Source organism: Charadrius vociferus, unplaced genomic scaffold (assembly GCF_000708025.1).
Source record: "Charadrius vociferus isolate BGI_N301 unplaced genomic scaffold, ASM70802v2 scaffold62, whole genome shotgun sequence".
Classification (NCBI taxonomy): Eukaryota; Metazoa; Chordata; class Aves; order Charadriiformes; family Charadriidae; genus Charadrius; species Charadrius vociferus.
In genome coordinates, this window is record NW_009647419.1 from 5182262 (window position 1) to 5198831 (window position 16570).

The following is a 16570-nucleotide window of genomic DNA, read 5'->3' on the forward strand; positions in this document are numbered from 1 at the left end:
CATTAATTTGTATAATATTTACATAGTAGGATGCTGATGCGGTTCAATAATACCAGCATCTCTCTCGCTATGCTCTTTTGAAATATAATAGTAATAACAGATTCTTAATTCAAATGTCAAATAATGTGATTAAGTACGGAGAGTTTCTGATGTATCCAGAAGATGGAGATATCCACAAATCATTATCGTTATCACTTGATGTATCCGTTCCCTCCACTGACATATAGCCTTTGTGCTCTCAGTGTTCGTGCCTTATCCTGTAAGTTTCACATTAAGATGTCTTAATTCTCAGCAAAGTCAAGAAAGGAATAATTCAAACTATAATTAGTTTCTGTGAATCAAAGGCTCATTTGTGTTTGGAAGTGATTTGCAATGAGCCTGTTCTTAATCTCTAATGCCACTATCAAAGCAGCACAGAGTTCTCGGTAACTTTGCTCCCAAAATATTGTGTACTCTCAGTATTAGGTGCATCTATGGAACACTTTCAACCGCTTGCCCAAATAATCTCTGCTCAATTCATTATCTTTGCTATTATTCTAATTATTGGTATTTTTTTCTTGCTGCTCTTTATTCTTTCTTCTTTTTTTTAACTGATTGAGAAGATTAATTGGTCTGTTGTGTCTGTAGTATTCAGCTGTTCTGGTAGTAGAGAAAGAAATACAGTACTGTCCTGGTTTGAAGTAAAACATGACCAGTCTTGTTCAGTAACTGCTTCTTAGCTGGGCCTCTTCTAACTACTGAAATTGGCAGCATATTTTGCAAACACTGTTTGCTCTCAGAGCTATAAGAGCTATGTTTATAGTTGATGCCCAGGCAAGGTATGCAGAGAGGCTCTTGCTTATACTTATTGCTATAACACCCAAGGCCAGCTAACTTTGTTATTTGCCCCATTGGAGGGTCGGAAGCGGAAAGGCATAGTGGGGTCCCACTGGCGGGGGGTGAGCAGACAGGACAGGTGACCCAAAACTGACCAACGAGGGCATTCCATCCCATCTGCCTCATGCTCGGTATAAAAGCTGAGGGATCAAAGGGTCAGCCCCCCTTTTTTCAATGGCTAACATCCAAGGAGGACTCTGTCTGCTCGTCTGCCTTTGATCCTGATCCTGAATCCAGATCCAGAATCCAGTTCCCGTCTGTCACTGAGTCCAGTCTGGGACTTCCCCAGTTCCAGCTGGTGTCGTGATTGTCATCCTGAGAGCTTGATACGGTTTTGTATATATTTCATTATTTTCTTTTTATTTTATTATTAATATTCCATTAAAGTAGTTTCGTTCCTTCTAAACTCGTAAGTCTCTTTTTCCCTCTTCTGCCTCTCTCTCTGAAGAGGGGTAGGGAGGAGTGTCTGTCACTCGCCCGATGGCCAGTTTGGCCTAAACCATAACAAGTACAAAAAGAGAGAAGGTTTTTATTGGTAATACCCACTACAGATACTGCTTGTAGATTTTCAGACTGCAAGAGATCACTGATTTCCCTGTGGCTCCTGCTGTCAAGAATTGTGTAGTTGCCCTGTGCAGTGCTTACTGCTGCACACCAATGTTCTTATGGTCCCTTACCATATTGGTTCTTAAGAATGCAACAACAAAGCACACTAAATGTTGCCCTTCCTATACAACGTACATATAGCATCCAACACTGTCCAAGGAGGTACACAGAGGAATTAGACCATCTTTATCCATCCTTAGGCAGAAATTCCTCATCCTGCTTGTCGAGTCTCAACCTGCTTTCCTTCCTTGTGGGCTTTTTTGGCATTGCCTGTGTTGAGTATTGGTTGGTAGAGGCACGTTAAAATTTATTTTTCAAGACCTAGGCATTTCATAAATGACAGAAATTAATTTGAGAGCCTTTGACATTGTAAAGCAAGTAATGACTGCCAGCTTATTTGGCTTTTCTCTCTTCCCTTGGTTCTCTTTACGGTGGCCAACCATAGCACGTGGACTGTCAGGTAAGCATAGGACTAAGCCTCTTCTCAAGACCAGATGCATCTGATGTCTTTGCTGCAGCCACTCAAGTCCATGCCAATACTGCAGCCCAAACTTGGGACTTCTCTGCAGGGGAGCCCTGAGCACATTTGCTACATGTCATGTGTCCACACTCCCCTTTGCCATCGGGGCTACGTGGGGCTGAGTGTGCTCCAGCCCTGATGCCAGGAGACAGCCTGAGCTTGGTGCTGCCTGAACACAGTGTAGCTGACCCACAAGCAAAGGTTCGAGTCAGGGCACACCGCGCTCCTCTCTAGCATGAAGGCTATAGAGGCTAGCAGAGCTTCCAGAAATTTTGTTCTCTTGGCCCCTCTGTGAAACTTTCCATGGAAAAGTTGGTGTGTGCCGAGTATGGGGGTGATGGTCTGTTGTTCATTTTTCATGCCTTTTAGGCTAGGTGGGAGCTTAGGCAAAATGAGTTATGCATATTAGTTACCTGCAGGTTAGATTCCTCCTCCCACCACTGGCAGCCATCTGCACTGGGTAGGAGCTGCAGCCCTGCCACCAGTTAATTACGTTGCTCATCATTATGTGGGGGGTTTATCCTTCTCTCTGCTTTTCCTTGTCTCTTAATGTCAGTGTCAACCTTGTCTCCTCTCTTCCCAGGTGTGCCAATGCTGTTTGTTATCCTCTGGGGAACTGTCAAGTACCTTTATGAAGATGAGGGGTTGGTTTAGTTCTGATTTTTCTCACTGTCTCATTTGTGCTGTATGTGTGCACCGACAGGTCATTGTTTGCTTTCTGTTCGGTGTGGTTTGCTTTGGCAATGCGCTGAAACCTCACATAATTGCTTCTGTTTTGTCTGAAGGTCTTGCATAACATTTCAGAAAGGAGCATGTGTTTCCTTCTGATCAGAATTTTCTGCATGTCTGAATGAATCTATCCTTTTGCAGGTCAAGGAAAGGTATGTTTTGTTTTCCTGTAGTTACAGTATCAAGAGTAGAAGTCATCATACCCAAGCAAGACCACTCCTGATACCCTGCCTTTGGCGATAGCCTTTTCAGTTATGCTTCAGAGGAAGGCAAAAACCTCCCACGGGATTCTGGCTGCGATTTGTAGCGGTTAGCTTATGCCTAGCAGCAGAGATGTGATTGCCTGTTCTTGTTTAAGCTTCCATTATTTAGATCATCTTAAAATAAAGGCATGTTCTCTGTCTGCTTACGTTAATCTTGCTGAAGTCAACTATACCACACACAAAACTGCTGCAAAACACAAAATGCTTTTTTGTCCGCTTTTACTGTAGTGGCTGTTCTGAAAAATTGCATATGCTTTATGTACCAAATCGCATTGTAGGTTGTTGGGGTTTTTTTAAAAAACAAAAGGGGGGAAAGTGGCTTGTTCTTCTTAGTGACAGTGACTGCCTGGAAATATCTGGGTAGCTTTCTTTGCGATGAAATTAATAACTTGATGCTATTTCCTTTTAATTCTTAATATACTGTTTATTGGGCCTTCCTCTTATTTAATTTCCAAATAACGCAGCCAGCGCTTTTGTAGAGCCTCTCCCTCCCTCCCCGCCCCGACACAATCCTTGCTGGAGAGATGCTGCAATGTGAAAATTCAGTGTAGTCAGAGCCACCCCCAGACTTTTTTTTCTGGGGTTTGTGAGTATTAAGAACTGGCTTTTTTTTTTTTTTAAGTGTCTTTCAAAGTACTGAACCAGTTCAATCATAGCTGCCTTTTCTGGCTTAAGCAATGTTAGGATTTTTTGACTTTCCTTTTTAAGGTTGACTTGATAATATTCTGTAGCAAGATTGTGGCCGTACTGATGTATTGTGAGTGTTGTTGAAATTATCAGAATAGGTGTAGAGAACATGCAGCCTCTGAACAGGCGACGTTCCATGGGCATATCTTCCCATTGATGTAGAAAATGTATTCAAAGTGCTCATGCTGAGCCTTCTACATTATGCTTAGAGCTGATTTATGTTTTCTATTAAGGAAAACTGTCACTCACTGCCTTCAGCAGACCTTAAAAGGGGCAATTTTGCACCTTATTGAATTTCCTAAATCTTGTATAAATATTTGTAAAATACAGCAATAAATAACCATGTGCAGCAGCTTCTCTGAAAGGCAAAATTTCTTGCCTTGGGCGGGCATTTGCTGGAGCTGCTAGGGATATCTTTCATGCTGTTTGCCATAGCGCTGTCACCACGGATGTGCAGCAGGCTGTAAATTTCATTTGTGACTTTAACTACTTCCCTGGCTATGAGGAATAACGGGAAGTAAACATGGTTGTGGCTGGGAATTTGAGGCAGTCCTGCGAACGTAGCCGTTTGAATGAAGGACTGAAGCCTGCAAGACTTACTTGCAGAGTGGCTTCTTCTTTCCTTACGTGTGCAAGTGTAAACTCCTTTAGAAAGCAGTTGCTGTTTTAAAAAGTGAGCTATTGAAAAAGAGTTTGGCTACACTATAAATGCAATTAAAGGCAAGCTGCGCTTCTTAGTTATTAGACTGTGCCTAAAGAGCTGATGCTTATACATCTTTGTTTCTATCTACAATTAATTATGGGAGCAGGACAGTCAGCCTACAATCTTTTTTAAAAAAATGAGCCATTCAGTTGTACCTCTTCAAGGTAAAAATTCAGTGTTTTCATTTTTTTAGAAAAAGAATACCAGATTGGTAAGCAAAGGCAGAAACTTCCCAGTAGTGTTTGTTTCACAGGACCAATTCTCCATTCATGGCTCTGAGGCTATTAGTTGCCAAGTGTTTTTGGAGTGATGCTGAGCAAACTGCAGGGATAGATCCCAAACACAGTAGATGTTGGTGTGTTTATCAGTGTGGCAATCCCAGAAAGCACAAACGGACAAGAAATCATGCAGATCTATCAATTTTATTTTCTGGACACTTTAATAGCTGTGACACTTTAATTGGGCTCTAATGGCAATTTTATTGCACATATTTGTATAAATTTAAAAGTAGCTAAAACTGTTCTGTGCCACAGGAAGCAAATTAATACACACCAAAATGAAGCAGAGTTGATGTAAAGAATCATCTTGGTCTCTGTCATTATCAGGAACTTTTAAAATTGCCTCTGTTTCCACTGCAGCTAGTCAGAAAATTAGAACTCCACTTCCAGCCGTGTCTATTATCCCACCGGTCTTGAGAGGTTTGAATAAAATTAATTTTAAAAGCTCACAGTCACGCGTACCGATTAAGTTCTTCTGTTACTCAGATTCCACCTCAGGTATGCTGACTGCATACAATATGTACACCTTTTTTCTCCAGTATCTAAAACGCAATTGAATCGTAGGTTGTAGAGCCGCTGGTTGCAATATTATGCTTGTTATATGCATTAAACTGAAATTGAAAGGAAAAATGAAATCCTGAGCCCTTCTTGGGCTTGTGGTACCTGCAGGGGAATACGGAATTGCCACAGCCAAGCTGCTTCACCTTCCTCTCTAGTACGTGAGCGCATGTGGGTGTGTTGTTGTAGCATGGATCCCCACCACGTGCTGCACAGTTTGCTAGGTTCTCTCAAGTTGACTGTCCCACTACAAGGTTGAGGAGGGTTTACTCTCCACCAACATCACCCTAACTGAAGTTTCATAGGCCCGTTGAGAAAACTCGAGGAAAACTGAGCATGTATATGTTTTGGCAGATGAGATTTGGAGACGAAGAGAAACTTGTTTTGTGAAGGAACCTATGTTTTCTGTAGTCATCTTTCATAGTTTATGTTTCACAGCCTGCGTAGCTCAGAAACCTGCTGGCTTTCCTGATGACTGTTGCTTTTGAGTAACGCTGAGCAATATAGCAGGAGGCTAACAAATTTATTTCATAGAAATATTAAGAATGCTGTCGCTGCAGCAACAAGCGAAGTGGCATGTGAACACTGCCCCAACACCTGGGCCATTGTGCACTCTCATGGGCCATCATACAGTCAGGGGTGGCTGGCTGCGGCCAAGGTGGGACCTAAAAGAACTAGATGTACAAACCTCCCAGTGTAAAGTTCTCTTTGAACCAGTGATCCTTAACTGTGGCTTTCAGGCATCGCTTTTCTTGCAATTTTTCTCCAATATTGCTCAAGGACATAGGAATTTAGAAAGCTAAAGTGAGACTTATGGGGAGAATGAAGTATTATATTGCCTGCGGCATGTTACTTGCTTGGCAGAGGGCACAGCTGGCCAACAAAAGTCGGGAACTATTGCTCCCATCTTTGATTTTACTTGCTTATAACTTTTAATACTCATTTTGGGCCTGAAACCTATATATATATGTACACTGAAGGAACTGGAGTTTGCTGCCTTAGTTGCCTTTTTCTCCTAGTTGAAATTAGTAGCTCCTTTTTGAAAATAAGGACAAAAAAATAGATGACTGGTCTAAATATTGATAAAAATTATGGTAGGTAATGTGATAAGGAACTGACAAACAGTTAAATAAGATGACCTGACATTGGAGACTGAAGAGTAATAAAAAATAACATGGAAAGAGGAGGATAGGAACCACACAGGAAAGGTCTGACTCAGCTTCCCCCCTTCTCCTTTCAGCCACATGACAAATTTGACCTTGGTTTTAATGGAGTGAATCTTCACAATTAACTGATGATAATTCATAGCAAATTGTGGAGGAGAGCTAGCCATTAGTGGGCAAGAAAGGCAGCCGAGTAGTATCCAGTTGGATTATGATAGCTGCAATAGCACAAAGCATTCAGTGTTTCTAAGAAGCAACTGCATCTGTTTCCATGTCAGCATGTGATGTGCTTTCCTGGTATCTAGTCCTCAATATTGTTTTCCATCTGCATTGCTGTCACCAAATGAAAAGCGGGAGATTTTAGTAACATACTGAAACAACTTCTTCTTCTCTCCCTCTTTTTGCCATCTGCCTAGTTGCTGGACCAGAAACTATAACATGAATTACTGGCTGATCATCAGACTGCCCATTCTCATCGCCATTGGGGTGAGTATGGGCCGTGTGCGGCAAGCTGGCAGGCTTCCATGAGAAAGGGACATGATACAGTGCAGACAGCAGATGTGCTCATGGCTGTTGTGTATGTCCAAAGGCTAGATAACCTTCGAGGGTATTGACATTTTCATTCAGAAATGTGATTTTGTGAAACCAAATTGGTTTCTGTCACTGGAATTCCCAACTAGCATTTTGTTTGTTTAATTTGGCCACATGCTGTTGCAGTGGCAGTACAAGAGAACAACACAGCATGCCGCAGCAATCCAGTTAACTCCCCGGCGTGAGGAAAGCTGCGACAGGTAATACAGGGAGGCAGAAGATAATTGTCCAGGTACAAATTACGTGGCATTGTGGAGAAATGCCATGTTCTGCAGCCACAATATTGTGGCAGTCTGAGACCTCCAGATGAGGCAAATGGGACAGCCCACACCTTTTGCTGTGTCTCACTCCCCAGAGATGTAGGGAAGCTCCCCTATTTGTTTAGTGAGCTGCCTGCGTTTGTGCATTCACAGGGGGTGTATTCAGAGCACAATTCCTTAGCAAGGAGTTGAATTCTGTGGCAAATTCTGCACCTGCAGAGTAGCAGGATGCACAGGGACCTACATGTGCATCCATAAACCAGCTTGTTTAAACACTTATGCACATGTGTTCTTTGATGATGATATAAATCCATCTTTCATTTTTTCCAGGTAAATTTCCTGATCTTTATCAGAGTTATATGCATCATCATCTCCAAACTACAGGCTAATTTGATGTGCAAAACTGACATAAAATGCAGGTATGTCATTTAGTGGTCTGACGCTTTCTGCGCCTCTCAAAATGGAAGTAGACAAGGAGGTATGTGAAAAGGAGTGGATTGACAAAGGTGATTAAAGATCACAGGCCTTGAGTAATGCACAGGTGTGGTGTCACACATTGGTATGACTGCTTGGACAATCAGTCCCCGGAGAAGCCTTCTGGTGAAGCCAGGGCAGGTGTTATATCCGTGTTATAGATAAACAGAAGGCTTGATCTCTGAGTTCATCTCTTTACAGCCTTCATAATAGTGGATGAATATTAATTAAGCAGCTTTTTTATAAATACTTGCAGCATAGGCAAGTACTTCGCATAATTTGAAAAAATCATGAGTGATGGAAATAAAGCTTTTAACTTCAATGAAGATCAAGATGGGGGGTCATTTTGAGTATTGGTCCTTGTTCTTCTTTCCAGTTGTTACTGGGACAAACTCTCAATCTTGAATGCATATGATGTTTCAAGAGAGATGTCAGGTTTACCACAGTAGTGTTCAATTTTTATTTTGCAGGCTTCACCCTGTGTCCGTGTGTGTATTCTTTCTGTTACTTAATCATCTTGCTAAGATTCACAGTCACATCTTTCATTTCTGCATCTTGGAGAATATTTCTGTATTGCAGTCTGAAAAATAATGTAGAAATAACAAGTTAGCAGTAGGGTGAATTAAACAGTGGGGAGCCTGCATGCTGTGGTAGCCAGGCTGCTACTGATGGTTGACTTTGCTAGTTTGAAGTTGAGTATTTCACTGTTGCAGCCTTCTAAGCTAGACACAGCATGTGTTTTGGTGTGTTCTCATCAGAGTATAGAGTTGCCTTGTATGTTACCTACCTTCTTTACCTCATGTGAAATTTTGGAAATCCTAATGTGTGTTTAGAGCTCAAAACAGAGAAAAGGACTCCTTTTAGTGAGGTGTAGGCTTTGCTTTCATGCCTACTGTTGTTTTGAATATGCGTGACCTTTATTTGCCAGGGTAAGGTTTGCTGGGGTGGAAAGAGAAGGATTCTCCAGCTCCGATAGCTTGAAGCCATTTAAAAATCTGACTGCAAATTTACCCTGTCAAAGGAGAAAGCCCTTGCCCTTGTGACTTCTGCAAGCAGCAGCAAGGTTTGATGCAGCTGAGCCATTTCTGAGGTGCATGTTCGTTCATTTCTTTATGTTTCATGTTCAAGAATCTGCTGTGTAAAGAGAAAGGCTTCATCGGGAAAGGATTTACCCAGCAGAGCCTTTTTCACTGAAACACTATAGTCTTGGACATCCTTACAGAGGTTGGTTTTTATAGCCAGAAGCCTTGGGTGGGAAGTCTTTTACCCAAAAGAGTTCAGTTCATTGGTGTGCATCTGATAACAAGACTGGTAGCCAGAGATTCCTGAATCAGAATTTCCCCCCACTTTTTTTCTGCTCAAAAAGACTGGAAAAGATTTTGAGTAGAGGGAAGACAGAACTGCCATGTTGGAAAGTGTTCTTCTAAACAAGGACCGGTCTAGGTGCCCTAGAAAGTCAGTAGTTTAGATAGTTCGTGTATGGAAAAGAGAAGAGTGTTTTGCCCTCAGGCCAGTCTTTCCTCTGCCTCTCTCCTGTTGCCCATTCAGTTGACAAAAAGAGAGCTCACTGTTCAGTATGGCAGCAAATCCTTTCTCTGTGGAAGGGCTGGAGTTGTGAAGAAACTTCTCCCCTTTCTCAGGGAAAGGATTTTCTTTAGGGAGGTCTTAATTATCCAGGAAGCCTTTTCATAGGATTTTGCGCGGCTTTCTGTTTAATGCAGAGCTCTGCAACTATCCCATCTAGAACAATTAGCGTTCATTAAATAAACTAGAGGTTTGCTCTACACCTACACAACTCCCTTTTTTTTTAGCCAGGCAGTGTGTCCAGAGCCAATTCAGCATCAGCCTCCTGCTTCTACCTCTATCTCAGGCAAGTGGTGGTGGAGCTATCTCAGGCAAGTGGTGGTGGAGCAGAGCCTCCATCACAAGAGTTGCTGGTAAGCTGCTCATTTAAACAAGCCTCCTACCCCACAGTGCAACGACGCATCTAGGTCCACTAGGCATATATATTTCTGCTTGCCTGTATGTGTAAACTGTTCAATTTCAATAGTTGCTTTGATTTGCCATCCCTCAGTCCTTGTGTACCAAGGACGGTGGATGAGGAGCCTTGCACTTGGTATGTAATAACCCCATGCAGCAGTACAGGATGGGCACTGACCAGGTAGAAAGCAACTTGACAGAAGTCCCAGAGATGCTGCAGGACAACAGGTTGAACATGATTCAGCAGTGTGCCCTTCTGATGGCGTAGGCTGACCGCATACTGGGCTGCACTAGCAAAGGCGCAGCTAGAAGGTCAAGGAAAGTGACTGATCCCCTCCATTCAGCACTTGTGACACTGCTTCTGGTGTCCAGGTTGAGGGTCTCCAGTACAGGAAAGACATTGTGTCCTGCCCCTCCAGCCCCATGGGACATGCATCAGTTTTGCACCAAGCTAGTTCAGGGGTTGGATCAGGTGACATAGAAGGAGGTGCTGAAAACTGGGTTTATTCAGTTTGGAGAACAGAAGACTAAGCAATGATTTAATTACAGTCTTCAGCTACCTAATGGTGGTTATACAGAAGATGGAGCTGGAGTCTTTTCAGAGGTGCACAATGAAAGGACAAGGGGTAGAGGTCACAAGTTGTAGCAAGAGAAATTTCAATTGCATGTCAGAGGTAAAAAAAAAAAAAAAATCACAGTGAGAGTGGTCTGACGCTGGAAGAGAGGCCCAGAGGGGCTGTGGAGGACCTTGGAGATATTCAAAACTTGGCTGGACACAGCCCTGAGTATCCTGCTGTGACCTGGACTTGGACCAGAGATTTCCAGAGGTCCCTTCCAACCTGAATGATTACATGATTCAGAATAGCAGCCAACAGCCCTAGGGCACACAAGATCTATGAAGTACTGACAGCCCTGCTAGTTGAGTGATTTTGTATCTACTGAATTGTCTCAAGACAGGTTTTTGTAAGATGTTTGGTAGGTTCTGTGGCCCAGGGTAGCCCTATGAACTCCCATGCGAGACTCGGGCATCTTTCATTATCCTGTTGGGTGGCTAGCATGTGTGTCTATCAAAAGAGAGTTAAGGACCATTTTTGTGAATGTTTTCCTGTGGTTGTATCCCTGAGCATTGCTCTCTCACTGGTGAAAAATGTTTTATTTCAGGCTGATTTGTCTTTTTTCCTTTGCTAGCTGTGTCTTTAAATTTGCTGTTTAAACCATGGAGTCATCACTCACTTTAAGACAGTTTAACTGCTTTGACAAAGTGTTCTGTAGTTACGGTTAGTTACAATGTTTTACAGACTTAACACACCACAGAGGTGGGAAGGAATAGCAAGTACTTCTCCCTTTGCCAAGATATTTTTAAAAGATTCCCGTAATTGATAGATTATTTTTTCAGGCCATCAACAAGGTAGGTTTTCCTTATCTTTCCCACTTATAGATGGGGAAACAGATACACAAGAAGACATCTCGCGTTCAAGAAAGCACATGACCCGCTCCTGGGTTTGGAAGAAGATTTTCCAGGTGAAATGCAGCCAGCTGCTAAATACTTTACTCACAGCAGGAAGCGGTCTGCAGTGCAGTGGCCGGGGCAGTTAAAACTTGTTGGAACCTACTAATGTTATTTTGAGGATTTTTATTTTACTTTTTTTTTCTGCAGCCTCTGGAGGAGGACCCTGCAACATAAAGTGGTGGAGTGACTTACCAAAGTTGAGAGTGTGTCAGAAGCAGAATGCAGAAACAGTGACTCCCAGTGACCATTGGGATCAGCAATGATCTACTCAGTGGCATTGGGTTTTTTCTTTCTTTGTGATCTTAGGCTGGCCAAGTCTACGTTGACTCTGATCCCGCTGCTGGGGACCCATGAGGTCATCTTTGCCTTTATTACTGATGAGCATGCCAGAGGGATGCTGCGCTTTGTGAAGCTTTTTACTGAACTCTCCTTTGCTTCTTTCCAGGTAGCGCTCGCACTGTGCGCATATGGATAAGATTTTTTTTTTTTAACTGCTGTTTGGGGACCTGCTTTCTCTCTCATTCATTGCATGTTCCCTGTTCTTTATATTTCTCAATTTAGCACTGAATATTACAGGATTATGGCAGTGGAAGGGAAAGTACGAGGACTAAATTTTAATAGCCAAGTTAGATGTTAGTGTCACATACTCTTATTTTCAGTGTCTTAAATTTACTGCAATAAACTGGTATTCCTATCCACATATTAATATCTACTTCCTATGGGACACCTCAAGGCAATAATGAAATTGCCTGTGATTTCCTGTCATTATATAACGGCATTGCCAAAAGCAAATGTTGTGCTTTCTCTAGTGTTTTTGATACTCCTTGGAAAATCTGTGCTGTGAGAGGTAGCTGTCTACAGCTGTAACTGCATGTGAGGAGAATGTAGGTTTACTGTGATTTTTATTTAGCTGTTGCCTTAGGTAAGGCCATTTCAAAAGAGTCTCCTTGTTTAAGGGAATCATTATTCTTCTAGTTTCCCTGCTCACCCACTCATTCCCTGTTTATCAAGCACAGAGGTCTATTTAAGATCACTGGGAATTGTTTATTAGGAAAAAATAACACATTGAAGAAAACAGTAATTCCTTTTCCCTAAGATCCTCTGCTTGGAGACATAGTTTGGTCAAACCTCTCCTCTGCTATCAGAGCTGTTGGGAACCACAGATGGTCTCCACCTTGGTTTTCTCTCCCCATGGGACGTGCCAGTGTGGAGCCTCTACCCCTGTGCAAGTTTGTTTGGCGAAGCAGGGGAACTGCGCTGCTCTGCTCACTGCTCTTCTGCTCTTTGTTGATTTCAGGGGCTGATGGTTGCAATTCTCTACTGTTTCATCAATAATGAGGTAAGACAGACACTAGTGCTCCAATTTGCCTTATCAACGTCCACTATAGGGAAAGGAAATGGAAAATCGTCTTGAACTGCTAAGTTGTCCTTGTTCAGGATTTTTACTTTTGTTACAGACTCTCCTCTGTACAGCTACACAGAATAACTCCTCAGACAAATGTTGTTGGAGGGAATTCAGGCAGTATAATTTAGGGCCACTCTTTGTAGACATGAAATCTTGCAAGTTGTCTTGCTCAAAATTGTATAGTTTGCACTGCTGGAGCTTTTCTTTTGTTAAGAATTATAGCTGCTCTTCTTAATCTGTCTCATAGTGTTTCTTACTTGCTTGTTTTGGTGGATGTGGGAGTAGAGCTCATTTTATTCTGAGAACTCAGCTCAGCTGGCTGGTGAGGATGGAGATTCCTCTTGGCTAATGCCAGTACAGTTTGGTTTCATTTGGTTTTCCTGTGGCCCAGAACCTCATTGTGCTCTCATTCAAACTGAACTTAATGGAATGGTGAGGTCTCCCACAGGCCCAGAAGAAATGTAGTCAGGGCTTTGAGTTAACTGATTGCAAGTAGCATCTTCTATGGCTTCTGCTGAATCCCAGCCCTGTTGGGGGGAAGAGTATTGTTCTGTTTCTGTGTTGCAGGAATCTCTGACATTACCTTCCAAGTGGTTACTATTATTCATTCAGCAAGGGAAGCAAACACTATTAATTTGGCATCACATTATTAAGCTTAATGCACACCAATGTGTTTTACACTCGTGCTAAATCTACTTTTAAACATGACATAGTAATTCGGGATCACCTATTGAGAGATAGGCCTCATCAAGGAATTGGAATCAGTGGAAAAATGTTCTACTTGTGTCATTATAGCCAGGCTGGAGTCAACAGAAAAGCAGCGGGCATCCCGACTTAAGCCCTGCAGGAGACTGTTCGCTTTTGTAGCTTGTGGGTAAGATTTTGTTTAAGTAAATGTGTTAATTGTACTGCTTACAAAAGTCAGAGGTGGGTAGCAGCAGGCTTTGCTCAAGCATGAATTAGAGAATATTTGTTTCAAATCCCTTGCACAGCTTTACCGGTCTGAAATGCAGTACTGTCTGCATGCACACATCATGTGGTTCTTCTGATTCGCTTTGGCCTTTGCTCATACATACCCTTTGCAGCTCCAGACGGGTATCTCATGAGTAATGCCCAATAATTTCCTCCATGTGATAGAAGGGCAAAGTTACACCATAGCCCAAACTTTATTACAAACCCTGAAACTGGTAGGCTTCTTTCATTTGAGGGAACTTACTGTGAAGTAGCCTATCTACATTTGTAAGAAGTCCTCCAAATCTCTTGTTGCTATAGTTCTCTTGCCTTTGTAATGTAATTCCTAAAATCTAACCACAATGAGCTCAGCTTCACAGAAAGCTGATAGACAATATAGAATGAATTATTTTGCTCGTTCCAACTCCTGTTAAAAGAAGGGAGAAAGATTTTGTCAAGCCCAGTCATCAGCATCCATGAAATAAATTCACGTAAAGCATTTGATTAGGTCAAGTCTTTTCTATTTCTTTCCTAAATGATATGTGAAATTCTTGGTTTTCAAACTGTTTTTCTTTTGACAGACTATATGTGCCTGAAGCCTATCCTTGTTTGCTATATGGTCTATATTTTTATTTTTGTCTGTGACACTCACTAACTCCTTTTTCCTCAACCATACAGCATGAAAAGGATTTTTGCAAGTCCTGGTGCCAGATCAAGAGTAGAAATTAAGCTAGAAGTGATATTACTGTCCATTTGTAGTATCTACTTATGGAAGAACATTAAAATATGTTCAGTCATATTTCATCTGAAAGATTCTGGATTTTTCTCTGATAATGCTCTGAGGCGAGTGGCAGGGTCTCATCAGATTGCCTGTTATCACCAATGTTCTCTGAAAAATAAACTGGGCTTAATATGATGTTTTTCTGTAGTTAGTGTTGGTTTCTACAAGAAATATTCTAACCAGAGATGTTGCTGCTTTCCACCAGAATTACTTTAAGCTGAATGAGGTTTCATTCTCTGTAGTCTTGCTTCTCCTTTTTGCCTCCTTCCTATCACAATAGAAGTACACTTCACTGTCTTCTACCTTAAAAGAATCTCTCCTGACTCCAGGACTCCTGATTATTTTTAATTGCTGCCCAATCTTCCTTTTTTCTTTCTTTTCATTCTCTATACAGACTATCCATTGAACTCCTCCACCAGCTCCATTCAATCCAATTTCAGACCTGCTTTCCTTTCACTATGATTTGTTGAGATGTTCTTTTTCCAAAGTTAAACTTTTTTGTAATCAGACTCCAAATTCACTAGCACACTCTCAACATCCTTGCCCATTAGCTGCATTAAGTTCAGTCAGCTGCTCTCTGTGAAAAGTCTTCTCCACCTTTAACCTCCATGACCATCTTTTTAAGTTCTCATACTTCTTCCTTTTCTCTTTCAAAATATTCGACATAAAAAATTTCCTTCTTCCCCTTTCTCATGGGAGCTTTGTTCTTGGTTCCCTTTTCCCTGTATAGCTTATTTCTGGGGAATCTTATCCACACATGGAAGTTACTAGGCTAATTATTTTGCTGAAAGATCTGTAGATCTACTTTGGTGCTCAAGAACTGCCTCTTTACAAAATAAATCTTAACCTATTCCCTCGGTCATATATTCACAGCGGTCTAGGCAAAAACTCAATTCAACACAGACAGCAAAACTGCTCCTTACCCTTTTCCTAACCTCTGGAGAGAAAACTAATATTCTGTCATCCAGATCCATCCCTAAGTCATCGTCTCTGATACAGTCTTTTGTTCAGGTCTTTCCATTCGCTTCATCTCAATGTTGCAGGCTACTTGTATCATAGCTCTAGGATACAGCATGTCATGTCCAGCCAGATTGAAGGCTCATTTCCTCCTTTTGACTGATTCTAAGATACCCATTTCTATTGCTCATCAGTAAGTATGTTCATGCCTTCTTCCAGGATCTGCTTGTAAATGTCTACAACTGCTTTTTCCCAGTGCTGCCTATTAAACCAGCTGTTTTCCATGCCCACAGAAGGTACCAAGTACTGGGGTGGTAATACGGTCAGTTCTTACCCTGCAGACAGTGTGGTCCCTGCTTCCTTTTCTGTTTTTATCAGGATGTTCTGCTTCATTCTTCTATGCCAAGCTATCCCAGACACACTGTCTTTTTCTGGTGTCTCTGTGCAGCTTTTGACACAACCCACAGTTATCACGGTAAAATGCAGGCTTCTACCTCAGCATCTTTTCTTCTGTCCCATTTGGTTGTGATACTGGAGGGACAGATTCCATTGTCAGAAATGCAGAGATGCAGTTGGTTCCCACCAGGACAGTATTCAGTGCAAGGGCTGTAGCCCAGAGCTGACAAGCGCTGCTAGAGGTAACCACCAAGGGAAGACAATTGGTTCTGTAAGGCTTTGCTCCTTTTTTAGAACTGCCTCCCAGATTCAGTATTGCACAATGAACAAGCAGAGAAGACAGACGTACAGCACTTGGTTCTTTAGGAAGTCTGCCTCAGAGATGAAGGTTTCAGCAGTGTGGGTATGATGACAGGCCTGCGCAGGAACTGCCATCAACCTATTTAGTCTCTTGGTGGTCAGTACCAGACCCTAAAAGGGAAGAAAAAGAACCTTCAGAGAAGGCTCACTTGAGTGACTCACCTGTACTGAAGTTACTTCCAGGCTGAAGTACACACCATAATGAATTGATTGCTGTAGTTGCGCTCCTGCCTTTTTCTAAATAGGGTGAAAAAGGTTCAATTTTATGTCCTCTGCCTTATGTGTTAAAAGCTAATGGAGGTTCTTACTTCAGTCAAGTGGTAAGAACTTTGCCCATGGAACAGGGAGATCTAAATTGTGTTCTTGCTTGTGCAGCAATTACAAGACTCTGGATAAATTTCCAAATGAGTACAGAGGGTACACAGTTTAATCCAGAACCTGTGACTGGATGAGCATATTTTGTAACTTTAAAAAAAGCTAGTATCTGGAACGAGAGATTTATAATTGTTATCTAAAAAGAGG

General features: G+C 42.0%; 1 protein-coding gene across 1 annotated transcript in view; it reads left to right on the top strand.

The window, feature by feature from the left end:
* The window catches only part of GLP1R (glucagon-like peptide 1 receptor), a 57925-nt gene that overhangs the window by 40621 nt on the left and 734 nt on the right, over positions 1-16570 (top strand). The window contains exons 7-11 of the mRNA XM_009880424.1: positions 2586-2646; positions 6800-6869; positions 7565-7653; positions 11505-11643; positions 12496-12537. Of these exons, the coding sequence (XP_009878726.1) occupies positions 2586-2646; positions 6800-6869; positions 7565-7653; positions 11505-11643; positions 12496-12537 (401 nt within the window). The remainder of the gene's footprint in view (positions 1-2585; positions 2647-6799; positions 6870-7564; positions 7654-11504; positions 11644-12495; positions 12538-16570) is intronic.